Source organism: Sphaerulina musiva (assembly GCF_000320565.1).
Source record: "Sphaerulina musiva SO2202 unplaced genomic scaffold SEPMUscaffold_8, whole genome shotgun sequence".
NCBI lineage: Eukaryota > Fungi > Ascomycota > Dothideomycetes > Mycosphaerellales > Mycosphaerellaceae > Sphaerulina > Sphaerulina musiva.
The window spans coordinates 1314019-1335076 of record NW_016017390.1 but is presented as its reverse complement, the minus strand read 5'-3'; the positions used below and the strand labels follow the sequence as shown (position 1 = coordinate 1335076).

The window sequence follows — 21058 nt, the reverse complement described above, 5'->3', positions numbered from 1 at the left end:
TGGTCAAAAACGCAGGGCTGCAGCATTTATTAAAGATCCAGCACCCCACCTACCACGCCGTACGCATACGTTGCCTAAGATGCCAAGCTACTGCTCGACACGATGTCTAGGTCATCGTGGCCGCTTGAAAGCTCGTGCGTAACTTTGTCTGTGGACACTTATGTAGAACACGATGGCGAAAACAATGGTCGATTGTGTAGCAGATTTGTTTGTCCCATCTCGACAGCTCGTGAAAAGGTCTCTGTTCACCCAGCTTCATACAGCATTGACCGAATTGCTCATCAGATGGGCGGTGTTTCATTCGAAGTCGAACGAGTCAAATTTTGTCTCTGTATGTCTCATTCACGAACGGAAGTCATGCGCCCCGATGGTTCGGTCCAAGTCCAGCTCGCATTCAATAACCAAGGCGTTATGGAAGTCTTTAGGAGACATATCATGTCTGACATCAAAGTACTGGACAGCGTCGTGTAAACGGGTACAACGGAACAGCAGTATGTAGATTTCGGCACAGCTATGGCATTCACTGCGAAACCACTCGAGATCGATGGAGCCTGGCATTGGCGAACGAGAACTTTTCGAAAGCGCGTAGCAATCGAGACCAATTCATCGTATCTTGTATAAGCAAGGCTTCAAAGTCTTTGCCTCATCATCTGTTGCAACATCCTCATCTTCTTTGTTATCTTCGTCCAGGAACTTAGCTTTCTTGAAGCGGGGCTTTTCTGTCTTCTTCTCATCTTCAGTCTTGTTCTTGCCCTTAGTAGCAGGCGCCCCCTTCACGAACTCCATCTTCACAAACATCTTGTTCCCCAGATCGATCGAACTGTCTCCACTCTTCAGCACGAACCCTCTCCTTCTCAAGACTTCGACGAAGGATGAGACATCGGTCTCTTGTTGATTGGCAGCGGGAGCGGTTTCAGCGCCATCCACCACAACCGCGAGTGTCTCTTGCTCGTTAACTTCTTCTTGCTCCGCAGCCTCCTTGGCCTTCTTTTTCTGCAGGATAGCTTGTTTCCTCTTGCCTCCTACGCTATGCTCGACCACTTTGCTACTCTTACCGACACGTCCAAATCTCGATTTGATCTCAGCGATCCAGAGTTCACCCTTCCAGTGCAGAATCCGATAGGCCTCCTCGATGAAAGATATCCAATTCGTGCCCATCAGTGCTAAGCAGAAGATTGCAATGTCCGCGCTGCCATCATCTGCTGGTAGTGAAGATATATCGGCTTTTGTGACAAGTGGACTTGGTGAATGTAGATCGTAGCTCAAGATTCGTAAGTTCAGCTTCGTGATGTCGCCGGAGTCGGTCAGTGTCTGTGCAAAACGAGCATCTCCACATCCTAGGTCGGCTATAATGCTGACGCCTTGCGTTCGCGGGAGGGCAGCGACACGACCTTCGCTCTCTGCTTTGATGCGTTCGGCAACATCGGTGTGCTTGATCTTGCCGTCCTTTTTCTGGAAAGCTTTCTTTTGGGAGGGAAGTCTTACTGCTCCACGCGCTCGGATTGTAGCAATGAAAGTGTCGACAGGATTTGAAGGCCATGTCGTTACTTGCTGCCGGAAACCAGAATGGTAGTCCTCGAACATTTCGGGGTTCTGATCAAATAGGTCGAGAGCTTTGGAGGATGGTTCAGTGTACAAAGTCTCATTGAGGTGTCGAAAGCGGGCGGAGATAAGTTTCTGGCGCATAGCTGCTTGCATTGGTGTAAGCTTAGTGCCAGCTGGTACAGTAGGTGGTCTCGCATGCGCTGCCGATGTTGCTGCTGTCGTCCCATTCACTTGGCCTAGAGTGGCTTCACCTTTGCCACCATTCTGTTTGTCCTTCTTCCGATCCCTACTGCGCTTCTTGGCCTTTTTCTTCTCCGCACCCGCATCTGCTGAAGTCTCCTCTGTTGTCTCATCTGCGTTCTTCACAATCTTTGGTTGCGTATCCTTCTGTTCCAGGTCCAATCCCTTCTTCGCCTTCTTTGCTTTCTTGGTCTCCTTTCCTTCGATATACTTTTCCCATTTTTCTCCCAGTTCAGCATCCACCTTCTTTGCCTTCAGTTCCTCTGCTTCTTCCCTTTTGCGCTTTCTAGTCTGCTTTTCAGCATTCTCTGCTGCTGCGGCTGCCTCTTTCGCGCTGGCCTTTTTGCCTTTGATCACTTCTGTCTGAGGCTTCAGCGCCGTGACGTCCACGTTCCATCCTTTTACCGCGAACATTGTGAAGTTTGTGTATGTTCGAGATGAAGCCCACGAAATTTATCACATTTACCGTGAGAAGAGCGGAGGAGGTCCGGTCCTCGCCGTCCCGTCCCGTCCCGTCCTCTCCCATCTCCCGTCCTCACGACGACCCCTCCTCTTCTTTCCGATTTTATCACCACGACAAAGTACATGAAGCGATTGAAAGTCTGATAGTAGAAAGACATGCGCAAGAGCTTGTCGAAGTTCGTGAAAGAAGTCAAGAAGCCGAACGTCCAGCAGCATTATCCTGCGTACCATCAACCGGCTGTTCCTCCCAGACCAGCCAATATGGCAACTGTTCCCACAGACTATCCTCGCCCAGACTTTGTCCGCTCAGCTCTCCATTGGGAGAGTCTCAACGGGCCATGGGACTTCCTCTTCGATGACCTCGACGAGGGCCAAGCCAAAGCATTCCACCTGCAAGGCTTGCCTTCTCACGCAGCAGCGGAGGGCAAGCCTAATGCGAAGAGGACTATCCAGGTTCCCTTCGTGTTCCAGGCTCCCGCCTCTGGCATCCATGAAAAGGGTGTTCATCAGGTGCTTTGGTACGAACGCCGCATTGAAGACTTGCGAAGTGCCGAAGAGAAAGCCAATGGCTTCCGACTCCTGCTTCGATTTGGCGCTGTAGACTACCATGCCAAGGTGTGGCTCGATGGTCGATATACTGGCGAGCACAGTGGAGGGCACGTGCCTTTCGATGTAGACCTTACAGATGCACTTGCTACGTCTACTATGACTGCAAGTCGACTGACGATCAGAGTCTTCGACTCGGCGTATGGTATGTTCTGTAGAAGATCCTTCTCGGTTCATGCACATGAGATGGCGAGAGCGCGAAGATCGAGACTCCTGCCCCACTAAGTCTGCAGTACTGAGCTTTCACAGATCTTACACAGCCGCGAGGGAAGCAGTACTGGGGCCCAGAGCCCGAGAGCATTTTCTACACGCCGTCCAGCGGTATTTGGCAATCCGTGTGGCTCGAAAGTGTGCCTCCAGCGCGTCTTGTGGACGGCAGCTACGGCACCATTCTAAACCCCACGAGCATCGAACGGGGCGTATTAGACGCACGCGTATGCACGTCTGGAAGAAGACTGGGTCAGCCTCTGACCATTGAAGTGGAAAGCAGCATTGGGGGTGTCATGATAGGAAGAGAACGCAAAGAACTGCCACGAGATGAAGATTTCGCTCGCTTCGAGAATCTCAATATGCGCCTTTCCGCTGAACATTTTCAAGTACTTCCAGCAGAATTCACCAGAGTCGCTCCGCCGTCTGATACGCGCTGCTGGCGAAACGGCGTCGCGCTCTGGTCTCCACAATGTCCCTTGCTCTACGACATCAGCATTCGTATACTTGATCCTACTGGCAGACTGCTCGACGAGGTACGCACGACCACCGGCATGCGCTCGCTGAGCTGGGACAACGGTAACGGAACCTTTACACTCAACGGTCGACCTTTATTTCAAGCTCTTTTACTCGATCAAGGCTACTGGCCGGAGACTCTGATGACGCCTCCTTCATCTGAAGCACTGAAGAAAGACATCGAGCTCAGCAAAGCCATGGGATTCAATGGATGTCGGAAGCATGAGAAAGTAGAAGATCCCGTGTAAGCGCTTCATTTTGGCAACAAACAACAAATGCCCTGCTAACAACCCGATGTCATAGCTTCTTCTACTGGGCCGACCGCCTCGGCTTCCTCGTCTGGGGTGAAATGGCCAGTTGCTACAACTTCAGCATCGAAATGATGCGACGCTTCGATCAAGAATGGATGGCGATGATGAGGAGAGACATCAACCACCCTTCCATCATCACTTGGACCCTGGTGAACGAAAGCTGGGGATATGACTTGGGAGGAGGAGACGTGCGACAGCGAAACCACATTCGCAGTCTCTACTACCAAACGAAGAGCCTCGACCCCACGAGAGCAATCAACGACAATTGCGGCTGGGAACACGTCCAGACCGATCTGTCGACGTTTCACGATTATGCCGATGCAAACGGGATGCGAGAGCGATGCCAATCGTTGAAAGAAATCATCGGAAGAGGAAGAGCAATGTTTCTGAGTAAGTTTTCCACCACCATACCTAATAATCATATTCACACCACTTCCCCCCCTCTTCTTCCTTCTCCCCTCTATCCATCCAGCCTAAACCTTCTCCCCTCTCCCTACTCAAAAACAACAACAGATCCCATCTACGGCCCCTCCCACCGCCTCCTCGACCCAGGCTCCAGCCACATCTCCGGCGCCCCCGTCCTCTGCACCGAATTCGGCGGTATCAACATCTCCTCCCCCACCACCAACAACGCCAACGACCCATCATCCCGAAAATCCAACTGGGGCTACACCACCGCGCGCGACGCCGCAGATTTACTCCATCGCATCGACGACATGATCATGGCGACGGTCGAGCAGGGTCACGTGTGCGGGATTGTGTGGACGCAATTTACGGATATTGAGCAGGAACAGAATGGATTGTATACGTATGATCGACGGGAGAAGGTGGCTGCGGGGGAAATGCGCAAGGTGATGCAGAAGGCGGAGAGGAAGTATTTTGAACGACTGTTGGGGTGATGCGTGATTTTAGTAAGAGAGAGACGGAAGAAATGGAAAAAGGAAAAGAAAAGAGGGGCAAAAAAGAAAAAAAGAAAAAGAAAAAGAAAAAAATGGGCAGAGAAATAGGAAACGAGGAAAGAGGAGAAAACAAAAAGGCCGGAAAAGAGGATGATGGAAAATGAAAGGATGTAATGAATTGGTATAAGCAGGAACATAGAATGGTAGGTATGTAAAGGTATCGGTCGATTCACAATGGCCCGGCCAATGAATCCATCCCGACTGTTCATTTCTCCGTCCGTAATATTCACATTACAACATAAAGTCGTACCCGTTCATCATCACAAATCACCCCTCCAGTCGTGCCATGCTTCCCCATTCCAAATCGAGATGGTTCCGCAAGCCCATCACCCATCGCCTTGCAAAGAGCTTTTTGTGTTTGCAAACCCATCGACATGCACGCGAAAAGTGGGGGGAAGCCCTCGCAGCTACCTCGTTTCCAGACTAGGCAAAAACATTCTTCCCTTGGTCCTCATTCCAATCTCAAAGATGCCGGCCTCACAAGCCGCCCACAGAGTGTGCCCATCAGGACTGATAGCCAACCCAGCAGTCCTAACTCCAATCTCCCTTCCTGTAGGATTACCCCAGTTTCTCATTTGGCTCCGCCGAATCACTCCTTCATACCCATCTGGGTACGCCGCAGCGGCAGATCGTGAAGCACGAGCTTCAGCCATCGTCAACGCACGTTGTTCCGCAGCTGCACTACTGCTGCTACCATTTCCAGCAAGTCGGGAAGCACGCCATCGCTCTCGGTTTCTAGCCGCCGAAGCCGCGATTCGATGTTGGATGTGGAGGTCGTTTTGTAGGGACTCGTACCGTTCTCGGCGTGCCTCACGTTCTGCATCATGATCTCGCTCTGCGGGGAAAGGAGACGTTGCGGTAGCCCTCGCCGAAGTCTCGAATAGTGGTCCCCGGCCCATGTGCTCTTCAATGGTTGTCCAGGGATTCTCGTCGTTGCTTTCGGGTACGCGATCGGCACGCGGTCCACCTTGCTGCCTGCCTGGAGACCGGGCCGAGTCGCCTGCCGATAAACCGGCTGCTGCTCGCGTGCGATCTGCACTCGGAGGCAAGACTGTACCAGGTGGCAGAGGCGGCAGGCCGCTACTGCCGCTATTCCAAGCAGCGAGCGCATCTCGCATTGCTGCGAGAGGCGGCAGTGAGTCGTCGTCGTCATCATCCTCCGTGTGAGATGTCGTCGGTTGCGAATCCGTGGCATGGGTTCGCTCTAATGCAGGCATGGCTTCTTGCACTGAGCTCAGAATTTCGCTGATAGGTCGTGATGTCGAATCACTTGAAGGAGTGTCTCTCCCACTTCTTGCCGATGATCCCGAGTGTGCGAACATGTCAGGTGTTGTGTAATTTACCGATCTCGGTATCTGGCCATTTGACCGCGCCTCCTCTCGTTGTCGTGTTGTGCGCAGCGTTTCCAAGATTTGTTGCTCTCGTGCCGTCAATCCTTGTGGGTCGTTCTCCATCGCCTCAGCCGCCGTGAGACGTGCGCGAGTATTGGCCTGTGTGATTTGCTGTCGTGCAGCGGCCAGAGCTTGTCGATGCTCTCGTTGTCGTCTTCTCGCCTCAATATATTCCGTGGCAAAGTTGACAGCGCTCGCATTGTTAGGCGCAGCTCGGTACCTCCTTAACAAATCCGCTTCGAGATCATCCAGGTGCGTGGGAAGCGCAAGACATGGCAACGCTGCATCTTCTGGATCGAGAATCTCCATTTCATATCGCCGCATTGCTTCATCCTTGGGCTCGAGCTCAATGATTTGCCGGCTTTTCAGGCCTGTTCTCAGATCGCCCACGCATATCCTCCCCTGATCTTCGCTCCAGATCAACAGATCCCAAGGGTCAGGACTGAAGACCATACTCCTAATGGCTCCTGGATGCGGACTGGGAAAGTCCGCTCGGCTTCCAGCCACAACTGCAACCACAGCTTCGTCCCGATTGTCTTCGTCCAATTCGTCATCTTCCAGCATGTGTCGGTCGATGATGGTGATGTAGCCGCCCTCACTTCCTACAGCAACCAAACTCGCGCTCGAATTCCATGCGGTCGTAAAGTATCCCACAGTCATCTCTGGCGCGCTGACGTGCAACGTTACCTTGCATATTCGCTTCCACTCAATGCTCGCGCTCGTGAGTCGATTGTGCGGCTTCGGTATTTGCGGGGGGTCATCCGTGATCCGCCGCCTGTAGAAATGTGCCTGGTTGTAATCTCCCACGGCCACTAGTATTTGCCCGTCCGGTGAGATGGTCGCATGATTCACCGCAAACGGAATGCCCTTGCATCTTGTCTCCTGGCCCGAAGGCAGACTGTATATTCTCACCGTGCGATCGTTGTTCGTGAGCACGGCCACAATGTCGTCGAGGTGCGCATCTTCGTCCTGGATGCGGTGAATCGAAATGGAATTTACTATTTCGTCCCCAATCCGCTCCACCTTGACCGTAGGCGATCGGCGAGATACGTTGGGTCCCAGGCTCGACAGAGGCAGAGCAGAATCGACATCGAGTGCTCCGCTCAGCTTGATGGCGGCAAAGTGGCCCTCGTCCTCGCCGCCCACGCAAACATATCCGTGGCCAGAAGCAGTGCATCGTGCTTCAAAGGGCAGAGTAGCAATGTGTTTCCGCTTCTTCGTGGCGGTATTGAGGCAGAAGACGTGGTGAGCGCTCGCATAGTAGAGGTGGTCGGGCTCGGGTGCTGATATGTAGTGTCTCAGTTGCCAATGTCTGCAGTAGAAGTCTCCGTCAGCGCGCGCTTTCCCTCTCTGCTGCCTATCCCAGACAACATGATGGAAGAAGTCGACTGAACATACGACACTGGTATGGCGACCGGGTAGAAAGCCTTCTCCGTATGAGCGAGATCGTGCGTCTCCGGGAACCTGCGAGGAGAACACCTGATATCAGCCTAGCGCCCTTCCCTGCCTGCCCTCTGGCACAGTCTAGTCGAAGCTATCAAAACGCACGGGATACGATCGATGGCCATTCTGCCACTCCTCTGCGCCGGCGCGGGGATGGCGTAAGCGCCGGCCTCGTCGTCGTCGTCGTCGCGGTTTCCGTTGTCGTTATCGTTGTGGCTGTCGTTGTCGCCGTCGTCGTCCCCGTTCTCCCCGTTACTGTTGTCGTCTTCGTCGGCGCTTCCACCCCCTTCTCTTGCCCGATGCGTGTGCGTGTGCGCGTGCGCGGGAGTGTGATGCGGCGTGAAGGGCGAGATGGAGGGTGGGAGGGTAGGCAGGCGGGTTCGACACCGGCTCGTGGTCGCGCGTGGAGAGAGCTAGGTGCATGTAATGAGGTTGGAGGTGTACATATCAAGTGCATGTAGGGATTGTACAATAGTGGCAAGTGGGTAGGCAGGCAGACAGGCAGGCAGGCAGGCAGGGTAGGGTGTTGGTGGGTGGAAACTAGGGACGTACGTCACAGATGATTGGTACGGGACCGACAGGTATAAAGAAAGCTTGACCGGCAGCATGGCCATGGTCTGCTGGCCCTGCTCCAACCGGCATGCGGCATGCGCTTCTTCATGGAAATGGAAGTGAGACAAACTATCGAGTAGAGTGGCAACAAACAGTATACAACAACTTACGTGAAAACGTGGGAGTCAGAGTAGACGGTCATCTCATCATTGTCGTTGCCGCGGGCTGCTATTATCGACGCTGGCTACTACTCGCTTTTGGTATCTCAATGTCATGCTATCATATCTCATCATCATCATCTTCCTCCTCCTCCACAAGTGCCTTTGGGGTGGAAGCTGTCGATGAGTCGGAAGTGTCTGTCCGCATCAGGTCCTGAAGTAACCGGTGCGTGTTCCGGGTCTCGTACACTTGCCCTCGATTCGGCGGCTGCTGGTCGTCCACATCAGTACTCGTATGCACCAATTACCACTACCTGTGGGACAGGGGCATAAGCCATCTCACCTAACCAGTTTGAACCTTCTTGACGCATGCCTCTACCCTGGAAAAGAGAGGGTGGCTCTCCTCGAGACCAGTCAGCTTGATCGTCACCGCTTTCGCATCGTTCTCCTTCATGATCTTGGCCAGCTCGAACGACTCGTCGTCTCCCTTCACGTTCTGGAAGCGGAGTGCCTGCTCAATAGCACCAAGCAGGTTATCGACCTTTTCGTCGGCTTCAGCAAGGTGGGCAGCGGGACCGATAAAACGTTCCTTGCGCGAGAGCTTGCGGAGAGGTGCCCGACCGACACGTTCGACGTTGTCCTTGAGGACGGGGTTCGAGATGCGTTTGACCTAGTTACTCCAACGTCAGCACGAGTCTTCGAAAGGTCCGCCGTGTTCGAGCGCACGGTATTCTAGTGCGTCATGGTATTCGCGCGGAGATCAAGTGTGCTGTGACTTACGATATTTTGGACGTAGTCGTTCTGCTCCTCCTTGCTGATGTGGTTGTGCTTGGTGCAAATTAGGTGTGCAGTCTCCTCGAGAACACCCTGGACAATATCGTGAAGCTTCTTGTCCTCGAGAACCTCGTGGATGTACTGCTTGCCAGCCTGATGGCCGTAGTATGCGGCTGTGGCATGACTCGTGTTGACAGTGAAGAGCTTACGCTCAATGTATGGCTCTAGGTCTTCCACGAAGTGAACACCCTTGATCGCCGGTGGTTTTCCATTGAATGGTTTCTCCTCGACGCACCACTCGTAGAACTTCTCAATCTTGACGTTCAGGCCTGCGCCTTCGTCCTGGATTGGTACAATACGATCAATAGCCGAGTTTGCGAATGCTGCCTTGGGGGCAATGTTCTTGAGCGTTTCGGGCGAGAGCTTCTGCTCGATGAAGCCACGAAGCGTGTCTGTGGCACCAATCGCGTTCTCGCAGGCAATGACGGCGAGTGGACTGTCTGCTTTGCGAGCCTCAATACCCTTGGCAATGGGGTCTGCGATGAACTTAAGGACGTTGGGACCAACAGCACATGTGACGACGTCGGCAGTAGCAATCTCTTCGATGACCTTCTCCAGCTCATACTTGGAGTTGATTGCCCGGTAGTTGTCAATCGTGAACTTGTGCTCGCCGTCTGAGCCAATTTCTGTCACCTCATAGCTCTTCGTTTTCTGTAGTTGTTCAATGATGCTGTCCATGACGTCCACGAAGACGACCTCGTAGCCAGAGTTGTGCAGGAACTCGGCGACGAAGCCACGACCAATGTTGCCGCCACCGAAGTGAACTCCCTTGAGCCCCATGTTGACGATCGAGTGTGCGTGTGGACGATTTACGTGGCTGTGAGCGACTGTCAGATAACGGGGTCTGGATGAGACGCTGGCGGTCGTTCCAGCGAGAGGTTCGCGATGGAGTCCAAGTGCTTGGAACGTGTTCGGAGCGGAGGAGAGAGGGTATCTAGGTGGTAGGTATTGTGTGGACAGGAGGTGCAGCGAGCTTACCTAGCAGTGAGCTGAGCTCGTGCTTGTGCTTGTGCTGTGGTTGATGGCGGAATGGTGGAAAGTGGTGCGATGATGGCTGGAGGGGGAGAGTCGCTGGTTTGTGTTGGGTGAGGAGGAGGATGAGGTGGAGGAGGAGGAGGAGGAGGAGAACTTGGAAGGAGGAGAAAGAAGAGGCGTGAGACTTAAAGCCGTGATGGGAAGGTGAGGGCCTGGGCTGGTGATCTGAACTTGCTTTCCGTCTATTCACACTCTCGCAACATCTAGAAAGTCCGATGGCCCTGCAGTGTGTCTCTTCCCCACCTGGACACCCCCACTAGAACAAGGTAGCGGCTATGACCTACATGCACACTCTCAACGGGCTGCTTCTCATTTGCTATAGGGAGGGAGGATAGCCTCACATGGCCTGATCCGTTCCGAGCATCCTAGTCAGCCACGGTATGCATAATGCATTGCAGTTAGTGGTGCACCTCTCTACCTCTCTGTATAACATGTAAAATTGTCTGTCAATATTGTACCGTCCGAAAAGGGGAGTTGAGGTTCTTGAAATTACATCTAGGTACCTAGGTAGGTATGCACATGTAGGTACACGTAATTCGTCAAGTGGACATCAAATCGTCACACTACTATGAGAGATGACGGTCAGCACATGCACACCACAATCACTGTGATGTGTACAGGTACCTTGATCTTGTGGTTCACGGCATGACGTCGGGAGAAGACGACCCTGGAAATTCCCTCCGTCTTTTCCCTTCCCCGTGCTGCGGGTATCTATTAGATCGGAAGCCAATAGAGGGGTAGCCCAGCCAGGATGCCCGTTGCCGTGAATGCGTGCCCCTCGCTGCCTCGGGCGCAGCAACCTAATACTTTATGTTGCGACCACCTATTTTTCCCCCTATGACATAGGTATGTAGGAGGTAGGGAGGGATGCCTATGTGGTGTCAACGCCATTCCGTCACTGTCCAAAAGGACATTCCCACCTTTTTATGTACGGTCGGTCGAAACACATTATCCCACGGAGGCGTGGAGAAGGGAAATGGTGAAATTATGATGAAATACATGTAGGTATTATACAAGGGTGCTGTCAGCTGTGTGCTGTGCCCCGAGGAAATGGTAATCAGGCGTGTATTGCTTGCTACCACTCGTTAGCGTCGACCACGTGTTTTGATTGAGGTACACAACTTGCCTGCACGTGTGGATACACTGCAATCATGCGCTGATACAGCTCTCCATGCTGTTGAATCAACACTTGTGGATCCCACGCAGCCGCGACAAAGATGGTATCGATACCACTGTTCAGCGGGACCACGAAGCACCCGGTGACTTGGAGACCGATCAAAAATGCATAGAGCACAATGACGGCGGTGAAGGCGCCGCCCGAGTTGTACGCAGGGTCCGTGACATCCAGATATATATAGGCGACCAATGCACAGGTGACACCAACGAACAAGCAGCCCATCGACAAGACGGGACCCACCAGACATTCGTTAATCAACGCGTCGATGCCACGGTCCTTGATCATGCGCCAGGTTTCTTTGGCACTAGCAAAGTATGCCTTGCCATACAGGGAGATGTAACTGAAAGCATATCGGTTGATGAACTCCAGAGCCCATTGCACCAGCCCGAGGATACACTGCAGGAAGCAAAGGAAGATATCTGCGACCATATTTCCCGATCCTCCGGCCTGGTTGCGCGCGGCCGAGCAAGCGAAGCGCAGAAAGTCCAAAATTGCGACGAGAAGACTGCCGAGAGCGATGGAACCAAAGCTGTACGTCAAGGCTCTGCGCGCTGCTCCTCGAGTGGCGCCCTTGGATGGGTTGTTGGGCGCGAAATACCAACTGCCATACACGCCCGAGATGGTAGTGTGGATCACATTCTTGAGGAACTCTGTGATCCAGTATCCGGCGAAGGTCACGTAGACAATCAGGCCGATGACCGTGGCGCGACTGCAGGTTCCACCGGTGCTGCAAGCCGGATTGTTGTCGCTGGGCTGAAATCGAACATAGATGGCCACCAGGGTCGCAGCGAACCACGCAGCGAAGAGTGCTGCAGCGATGCCTCCCAGAAAGGACACCAAGTAGACATGCCCATGTTTGCGCGACACGTCTACGGCAGTCTGGAACAGGAGGACGGAAAAGGGGATTCGTTTGATCCAGCTGATGAAACAGAAGACGCTGAACACGGCAATCAGTAACCAGAGGGCGCCGCCCACCCACGATCTTCGGTAGAAGTAGTAGATGGCTGTGGCGAAGCTCATGACAATGTTCAGGATACCCGACACCCAGATGAACTGCTTGGTAAAGATGCGGGCCAGCGAGACGTAGCCATATCCAAGCACCAAGGCCGTCACCAGGACAAATGCAAACAGGACCAGGGTGTCGCCATTGAGAGAAAAGTCGTTGGTAGAGCCGGAGAAGCCGCCATTCGTGAAGCTGCTATGGCTGGCATATGCGCGCAGAGTATATGCAGAAATCGCAACGAATCCTCCAAAGACCAAGATGAGGAGAATTCCCGCCCAAGTCTACCACAATTTGGTCAGCATCTCTCGTCGCGTCGCGTACCTGTACCTCCGAACTACCCATTTTTACCACCACCGTACTGCACAGGCAATTCCACGTCCGACGCGCAACACTCACATCGTTCCATTTCGGTCGTTCGACTTTGAACTGCTGCTCAAAAGGCTTGCCTCCCTCATAGACATCATTATTGGGCGCGCCGTAATTATTGTTTCCTCCACCGTATGCCGCCCAATTCTGCTGCTGTTGCTGCTGCTGCATGCCATAGCTTTGATCATATTTCGGCGGCTGCTGCGTATAGCCCTGCGGCGGCGCTTGCTGCTCGTAGTAGTCGCGAGACTCGCCGTGTTGCGCCATTCGATTTTCGATGGACAGCGCCGCTGCTGCTGCTGTGGTTGTTATTGTCGCGGTTGTTGTTGTTGTCGTCGTCGTCGCAAAGCGAGAACTCAGACAAATCAAAGACAATACCTCCTACCAGTAAGGTAAGGTACATCACAGGTATTGACGTATCGTATGGCCTGGGCTCGATGGAAGACCCCAGAAAAAAGCCAGAGCCAGACATGGAAATTGCAAAAGCTTATCGGTCGATAATTATGGGGCCACAGCGCGAGAATCTTGGTCGCGGAGCTTGTTTTCTGGGACAGCGATGGAAAAATTGGAAATTACAACCGTTCACGTTTCAGTCTAGTGGAATTTTTGACAGAAACGTCGACCCACGCGCACCGCTTCAACTTTTTTTGATGGATTGCCACATTCTCCATATCATATCATAATATATCACGCCGTCATGTGTACACTACGACTACATGTATACTCATACGGATGCGCACATCAAGCAAGCAAGAGGAGCAGATAGATTCCAGCGCTCCCCTTTTTCAGTATGGATGATTCCATTCCGCTGTTCTTCACACAAAGATGGGATACGAACAAGAAGAAGTTCAACATCACAGTCGAGCCAACGACGCCCTATATATATATATATATACCGTACTCCGGCTACTTGCAAGCGCAGCAAGTAGACTGATCCAACCTTTCGCTCGCGGAAGAACTAATGATGCGTTACAACAAGAAGGAGAAGAGGAATGTCTCTTATACCAAACAGAGCGATGATGGGCCCCTGATACTGGCCAGCCAGCCAGCATGATGGCGTAATCGCCAGTCGACAAGATGGGTCAAGTCAATGTGCGTGGCTCGCCTAGAGAAAAGTCGAATCTCTGGTGGTCTATCTGGATCTGGGGTGAATGGAAAAAGTCTCAACAGTGTATTATTCGGCAAGGAGATTGTCTTTCGACGATTTATTTCCATTACAACCCTGACAAGATTGATATCTGAGTATTGCATGAGGAACCGGATATCGATTCGCTCAGCTGACCATCTATCTCACTGGCAAGTCTTCCGGAGGCGAGCCATCTTACCGCATGCTGTAACTTGGACTTCTACAGCCATCGTCAGATGCTGTAAGGGCATGAACACCATCAGTAGGTTTCTGGAACTGGATGGGCATGCACAACCAACCCAAAGCGCTTTGGTAACAACAGAAAGCCTTGCCGAAGGTGACAAACCATTTGTGCGACTGAGAGCAATGTCCTTCACGGCTAGCAGCCAACCGCAGGAAGTGGAACAACGACCAATACGTCATCAATGTCCAGTACATGTATGACAAAGATCCCGTATCCGCTCTTTTGTCAAACGGAGATATAACCACGTTGAGAACACTGATTGTGGCCGCCGGTACCCAGCTGGGACCCATCCAGTACATGGAGCGTAGTGGATATGCTTGAGTAAGGCATTATCTGGGCTGTCACACCTTCGGTAGAGTCGCCAACGCAGCCATGTTGTTGGTTGTGGGCTTGGTTGCGTGAGAGAGAGAGAGAGAGAGAGGCGTGTGGCACTATGTCAACGACAACAAAAGGATGGCCGCCCAGCACTCTCCGTTTGCGTCGTACGAATGACTGGCATATGCCAACCACGGTGTGAAGTCCAGCCTGGTCGGCCACATAGCCGATACTGTCCCGCCCAGTAGAATTTGCCGGGTTCGACGATCGGTAACGGGAGGAAACTCGGAACGGCCTTCATCCCGCAGCTGTACTCCTATATTAGAACTCCCTCCGCATGGTCGCTACCATGTGTGTCAGGTCATATCTCATTCCACTTCTCGCCAAGTGCTCTTTGTATACACCACCTCTTCGACCAGCTTCCTAGGTTGCCTGGACTCCCGCAAGGTACGCAGTATGGCTTCCATATCGTCGATTGGTCCAGTGCGACGATTCCCGGCAATAACAACTGGAAACGGCGAACGTGGCTCAACCCGCGGACAAGCATGGATCATAGAGAAATCATCTAGCAAGAATGACCAATGCATCCGAGTGTCGAGACGACGAACTTCGTCTCAGCCGCTCCTGCTGTCACCAATGTTTCTCAAGCCGTTCCACAGTTGAGCTATGCGAAGATAGCTAGCTAGCTCTTCGAAGAGGCAACGCAGAAAGCCGATAAACGCACTGCAGCGCCAAGCACGACTCGCCATTGAGAGCGTTGCCTTTCAAAGTCGGTGAAGGAACGGTCTGTTCATCGACCGCAGTGCGCTCGATGTTGCATCTGCGACTATGACGGGTTCAAAACATACAATGAGAGGCTTTGGTCCCAATTCCGCGAAGATACAGAAACGCTGCTTCGCACATGTCGACCCTCCAAGTCGAATATCGACTCCAATCACTGCATGGGCCCCAAATTACCATAGTTCAGCAGATCTGGCTGATAGGTGTTCATGGACTGGTCACCCAAGAAGTCGAACTCCCCCATGAAGAAATTGTCCACGGTGGTACCGTCCCAATTCGCCGACATGTCGAACAGGCTCTGGTCGAAAGTTGGCTGTGCCATAGTCACATGAGCGTTAGCAGGGACCGAGCCGGTAGGTTCCTGCATAGATGTCTTTCCCAATAGCGTCTCTGCACCATTCGCCACGGACACCAGCAAGTGCCGCGGGTGCATTCGCTTGGTGATCTTCTTTAGTACGGCAATTAAGTCTGTGACCAGTCCTCGAATTTCTGTGGTGTCAACACGGAGAGACCCGGCATATTTCGCGGAGACTTTCAGCACGAAAACGACAGCAAAAGCAATCATGACATCGAAATATGTGGGAAGGCCGTTGAGATGTCCTTGAATCTCCTCGTCATCTCGTACAGCGCTCAGAATGGCCGTCGCAGAAAGCAAAGCTTGATTCGCAAGCTCATCAATCTCGAGAGCGACATTTGGGGCCCGGAATTCCGGCTTGCCAATGCCCCGAAACGCCATCGAAAACAAATACAACCTTGCGAAATGGTAGTGCATCGTCACACCTTTGGCCGGGTAGTTGCCGACATAGCGATTTGCGTGTAGACGCTGTGCCCAGTCAATTCTGATCCTATCCAGGCTGATCGAGAACCTTCTGATGGGATCAATAGAGCTCAGCTCGAGGGGTCTTTCCACATCAACGCCGAACATCTGATATATATCGCTACCCACCGACCAAAACTGTACTTGTGATGCCAGTCGCAGATCATCTTCCACGGCATGTTCCGTTTCCAGAAACTGCAGTATAGCTCGAATCGAGTCGTCCTGCCGTGTCATGGGTGGCCTGCCGTACGCGACGGAAAAATGGTGATCGCAGATGAAGACAAGGTAATACAATCTAGTGCGAAGGTAATGGCTTCTCTCGCCCTGCAAAGCCCTGAAAATGCTTCTGTGAAGCTGGATTTCTGTCGATATTCGGACTGCTGCTCCAATGCAGGTCCACGAAATGCCGCTCAGCCAAAATGCGCCAATACACAGTCCCCTGATATCGTCTACTGTATTTCGCCTCGAGAACGTCTGTGCTGCTGCAATTGCGACGAACTCTTGGTAGCACTTTTCGAAATCGGGAGTGGCCAGATGCAGTGCTCCAACTGTGCAAATGGCAGCCAGCAAAAGAGGCGAATCTGCTCTCACCTCACTCAAGGTCTTGCGATCCCCGATGATGCGGTAAACGAAATGGTCCAGACGGTTCTGATAAATATCGAGGTACGCTTGTGCTTGCTTCTCGCCAATAATTTTGCGATTGATGATGTCCTGCTCCGAACGGTTCTGTTCCAGACCAGGAATGGTGACAATGGGCGAAATGATGGAACCCGGAATAGCAGCAGGTCCTGCGTCAGGATCCATCACCACGTCGTAGTCGTGGGGAGTGTGTTTTTCGGTATTTGGTGAAGCGTGAGCCTGCAGTGCTCTCGTGGGAGTCGGGCCGCTAGATGATGGAGCTTCTGCCACTGCCAGATCTTCGTCCTCGTCTAACGCGTTCTCGAGAAGGTTAGGCAAATTTATATGACTTCCCACGGTGCTGAGCGCAGATTCCAGGACTCGGATCTTGCGTTCCATCACCTCCTTCCACGTGGCATCACTCTCCAAGATCATCTGCAGACTGCGATTCACTGTGCACGACAAGCCTCGCTTTTTGCAACGTACACAAGGTGGCTGGCCGTCTCCTCTCATGTTACACTTGATCTTCTGCTTCCTGCAGGCCACGCACGCGGTGATCTTTCGAGTAATATCAGGGGGCTTGCGGTCACCAAACTGCTCTCGTAGCGCCATGAGTGCTGGCGCGGGAGAGCCCTCCATTGCGGTTCCCAGTAGGTGTGCGTGGGTCCTTTCTTATCACACTTGATCTGACACTTGACGACGCTATGTGCGGGCAACACGGCACCCTCCAGTCAGCTAATCACGGTATTCGACATGAGGACAATGATGCTGTCGGCAGTGCCGGAGCAGAATGCGCAGGTTGAGTGAGTACAGGTATGTATGTAGTCAGTGAATCAGGTATGGAGAAAGTTCAGACCTCAGCGGCTGGAAGAAGACGGGATGCGGTAGGTGGGGACGTCCACTGACCGCCGTTCCGTGGCTTCGGCCCGGGACGAGACGCTGCCGGCGAGACGAGAGCAATATCCCTGCTCTCTAGAGTCCAATGGTGTTGGGTGTCGGTCTGGCCAACGCCGACCATGACCCTCTCACAATAACGATCTCGATAACAGAACGACATCTCAACGCCAACGAGGTACTTGTTTGGCTGAGTTTGGTGCTCAGCTCGTCAGTCGACGGGGCAGCTTCCGCTTCAGTCATGCCTGTAGGCGGCCCATGGCGGTCAGTACCTACAGTACAGTATCCATATGACCAGCACTTGACCTCGCCATGTATCAGCATCAAAATGCATCACTTGATCGACCAGCTGGTGCAGCAGAAAATGCAACAATTGAGCCTTCTGCTCTGATGACTCTCGACTCGTTGTCATACGCCCATCGCCACTCGCAACCGTGAAGAAACCCCCACGAACTCTCTAGACTTCGACTCGTCCAGTACAGCCCCCGTCATAAACGTGGCTGGCTTGGCGCTGAGAACTTATCCAAACATGAGGTTGTGCAGTGGCACGCTGGCTGCGCCTTCTCGCTTGCTCGTGACATGGCTCTCGGGGCTCTCTTGTAGGAAGGGAGGGAGGGGGAGAGTGCTACATCTCGGCAAGTCCTTCCTTCGTCCACTCGGGGTACTCAAGACTCGTCCGCGGTATGCTCATCAAGTTCCTGATCCTGTCAGCCTCGCAGATTTCAATGACCACGACACACCCCCAAGACTCACCTATCCTCGATGTAACTGTCGATGGGCAGCGTTTCGAACTGCGACCTGTCACCAATAGATATGCCTCTGCTCTGAATCAGTCGACCATATGTCATCACTTGAGCCACAAACTGCTTCCGGTCAATCTTCCCATCCAGCCAGTCCACCATACTCATGACCTGCGAATTCTGAGTGTCAGTACATTGTACAGTCTCGGACATGTCGTGTTGTGTGGCGAGAGTTCTTACATCAAAAGCTGCTTGTGAAGTGGACGCCACTGTATGAGGCCGAAAGCCGAAGAGCGCATCGCCGACGAAGCATACCTTGTCAGACATGTACAGAGGCTTGGGTGATGCCACATCTGTGATGCATTGCACAAAAGGCGTCGTCGCTTTCTCGACCATCTCTGCCATCTGAGGCGGAAGTCGATCGCGGCCTCGTGATTTGATCATTTCCCATGCTTGAGGATCAATCATTCCGGGCGGAATGGTAATGCGACGCCGCCGACCATCCTTGTCCGTCATGACCTGCTCTAGCTCCGGCTCGCCTTCGGGAAAGTTGGAATACCACACGAAGTTCAACAGTCGCTCCCCTACTTCTGTACTGCCATTTTCGCCTGCAATAGTATATGTCAGGTTCTGGATGCCTTCGGTGTGATAGAAGCAGAACCTTTCTCGAAAGACGTCCAACGCGGATTGCGATGCTTGGGTCTCCGGGACTGTACCACGAATCACCACGTAACCAGCATATTTCCGCTCAATCTCAGGGTAGAACATGCGTCGAACCGTCGAGCTGGGCCCATCAGCAGCCACGAGAAATGCTGTCGTGAGCTCCTCTTCCACTTGAGAGCCATCTTCGTTCTTCTTGATAAACTTCACACGCACATGTGGACCTTCGTCTACGACCTCGGTCACAGTGCAGCCATATCTGTACTCAATCGTCCCATCCGAGGCGCGCTCTTCGGGTAGCTGATAACCTTTGAGGTAAGCGGAGTCGACCCGATCGTAATTTGCTCGTAGGAGGTAGTACGCAAGATCCCACGAAGTCATATTCTGTCTCTGCTCATTCTCATAGATGGTTTCCCCTTGCCGGTTCAGGTAAATTCGCTTATAACTCGGCACTGCAACAGGTTTTCCCGTGCGATCGTAGCGTTTGAAGAACTCGATCGTATCGCCGCCAGCAACAATTCCTGCCCCTTGGTTGTCCAGGAGATATTGCGGAGTCCTCTCCAGAATTGTCGCTATGTGTTGTCATTAGTTTCCTTTTGTGAAAGACTACCTATGCTTTTGACCTCGAAGCCGGCAAGTCCAACGCACTATTATAGCCATGAGACTTGAGAGCAACGCCTGCAAACAATCCTCCAAGACTTCCTCCAATCTAGGCTTGTTTGTCAATGTCTGGCCATCTACCTATAGTGGCTCGTCTTGCTTATGTACCTACTTACTATAACAACATGGGGCTTGGCGTGATGCATGATGTCTTTTGCACTACAACAGGCAGTTGTCTAGTAGATTCTTGACTTTCTGTTCCGGAGAAGACGTGAATTGGTACTACCTCAGTTATGGGATCTACTGTACATGTATCAGTCGCTTGCCCACAATAAAAGTCGTCATGAGCTGCGACGAACCGAACCCCACTCTCTTCTTCGAGAGCTTATTAACCGGACGAAGGGTTGAAGTACATGATGAGCCAACCAACTACAGGTAGGTATGCTTGGCACGATATCTTGTATGAAAAGAGGTACTCAGTCGTCAGTAGAAAACCTGTGATTCGTATGAATGTACTTCTATACCATCAAAGGTAGGTGGAAGAGTACCTACATGTACCTACCTTAGGCATTAATTCCCTGACCCGACCTACCTGATGCAAAAGGTGCGCCTGAGATGAAGCCCTATCCTCGTAAAAACGACGAGGACGCAAAATCCGGGCGTAAATAACTAAGATGCCCGTTGTGAGGTAAACGTAATATGCTGGTACACTCGTGCTTCATTTCTGATAATATCGCTGACGTTGTCGCTACATGTACCTGGTATGGATATTTCTGCATCGGTGGAAGCAGTCCAGCGAGATTACTAAGCAAGGACGAATCATTCTCCTCCTCTTATTCCTCCTCCGGGAACAGCTCAGTCGCATCTCTTTACAGGCCTCATCGAGCGTCGCACTGAAAGGCTCCTCCAACATGTTCTGCCCTTTGGAGGTACCTAGGAGAGGAGGGAGAGAGAGAATGTCCAAAAGGTCGATTGCAAAAAACATGGATTCGAGGCGATTATTCTAGGCCCGCGCATCGACCACCATCCATCCATCCATCCATACCAAACTTCTACTACAGAACGGCAAAGAGCCCGGTCTTTCTCAAACATCAATCTGGCGCCTGTTCCGAGATAAAATGGCCTTGACATCCTGGCATACACCTAGAACACTCAAAAAAATATGGATTGAATCTCGCAGATTTCTCGGTGGCCTCAAAAGGCGAGCGAGCACATTTGCCGCATTTACCGTCTATTTTTTTCCAAACTTCCCAGTATACGGATTGTCACGGAGGAGGTATGGCGGTACGTTGTTCTGTTCCAATTGACAAGAAGAAAAAGGACGATGGCAAGTACGAAATTATGATGGCGGTGACCATGACCCAACAAGAAGGTCCAACGGCTTAGCCATGCCAACCATCTATTCGTCCTCGATCCGGTCGGGGGTGCGCCACTAGGTCACTAGTCCTAGCCTCCAACC

General features: G+C 52.4%; 7 protein-coding genes across 7 annotated transcripts; 1 reads left to right on the top strand and 6 right to left on the bottom strand.

Annotated features, from left to right (window-relative positions):
• Window positions 1-51: 51 nt before the first annotated feature.
• Window positions 52-2199, bottom strand: SEPMUDRAFT_70223 (Methyltransf_8-domain-containing protein; the record flags this gene model as incomplete). Its single annotated transcript, XM_016909893.1, has 1 exon — window positions 52-2199. One exon carries the CDS (start codon window positions 2197-2199, stop codon window positions 604-606), a length of 1596 nt encoding a protein of 531 aa, XP_016758893.1. The 3' UTR covers window positions 52-603.
• A 309-nt stretch (window positions 2200-2508) lies between these two features.
• On the top strand, window positions 2509-4786 carry SEPMUDRAFT_165386 (glycoside hydrolase family 2 protein; the record flags this gene model as incomplete). Its single annotated transcript, XM_016908167.1, has 4 exons — window positions 2509-2998; window positions 3103-3820; window positions 3880-4277; window positions 4401-4786. 4 exons carry the CDS (start codon window positions 2509-2511, stop codon window positions 4784-4786), a joined length of 1992 nt encoding a protein of 663 aa, XP_016758892.1.
• Window positions 4787-4992: 206 nt separating this feature from the next.
• On the bottom strand, window positions 4993-10274 carry SEPMUDRAFT_135051 (uncharacterized protein). The gene is made up of 6 exons (XM_016902678.1): window positions 9171-10274; window positions 8734-9060; window positions 8548-8661; window positions 7786-8093; window positions 7636-7701; window positions 4993-7549 (listed from the first exon to the last, which is right to left on the bottom strand). The coding sequence occupies exons 3-6, from the start codon at window positions 8596-8598 to the stop codon at window positions 5254-5256; spliced, it is 2721 nt and encodes a 906-aa protein (XP_016758891.1). The 5' UTR covers window positions 8599-8661; window positions 8734-9060; window positions 9171-10274; the 3' UTR covers window positions 4993-5253.
• On the bottom strand, window positions 8413-10274 carry SEPMUDRAFT_150775 (mannitol 1-phosphate dehydrogenase 1). The gene is made up of 3 exons (XM_016906388.1): window positions 9171-10274; window positions 8734-9060; window positions 8413-8661 (listed from the first exon to the last, which is right to left on the bottom strand). Exons 1-2 carry the CDS (start codon window positions 10002-10004, stop codon window positions 8734-8736), a joined length of 1161 nt encoding a protein of 386 aa, XP_016758890.1. The 5' UTR covers window positions 10005-10274; the 3' UTR covers window positions 8413-8661.
• A 541-nt stretch (window positions 10275-10815) lies between these two features.
• On the bottom strand, window positions 10816-13119 carry SEPMUDRAFT_150770 (DUF580-domain-containing protein). Its single transcript, XM_016906387.1, has 5 exons — window positions 12836-13119; window positions 11386-12720; window positions 11180-11334; window positions 10884-11130; window positions 10816-10825 (listed from the first exon to the last, which is right to left on the bottom strand). Exons 1-3 carry the CDS (start codon window positions 13070-13072, stop codon window positions 11317-11319), a joined length of 1590 nt encoding a protein of 529 aa, XP_016758889.1. The 5' UTR covers window positions 13073-13119; the 3' UTR covers window positions 10816-10825; window positions 10884-11130; window positions 11180-11316.
• A 743-nt stretch (window positions 13120-13862) lies between these two features.
• Window positions 13863-17726, bottom strand: SEPMUDRAFT_150769 (uncharacterized protein). Its single transcript, XM_016906386.1, has one exon. It carries the CDS (start codon window positions 17342-17344, stop codon window positions 15425-15427), a length of 1920 nt encoding a protein of 639 aa, XP_016758888.1. The 5' UTR covers window positions 17345-17726; the 3' UTR covers window positions 13863-15424.
• A 498-nt stretch (window positions 17727-18224) lies between these two features.
• On the bottom strand, window positions 18225-19805 carry SEPMUDRAFT_119294 (FAD/NAD(P)-binding domain-containing protein; the record flags this gene model as incomplete). The annotated part of the gene is made up of 5 exons (XM_016901496.1): window positions 18225-18297; window positions 18353-18510; window positions 18580-19571; window positions 19648-19708; window positions 19776-19805. The coding sequence occupies 5 exons, from the start codon at window positions 19803-19805 to the stop codon at window positions 18225-18227; spliced, it is 1314 nt and encodes a 437-aa protein (XP_016758887.1).
• Between the last annotated feature and the right edge of the window lie 1253 nt (window positions 19806-21058).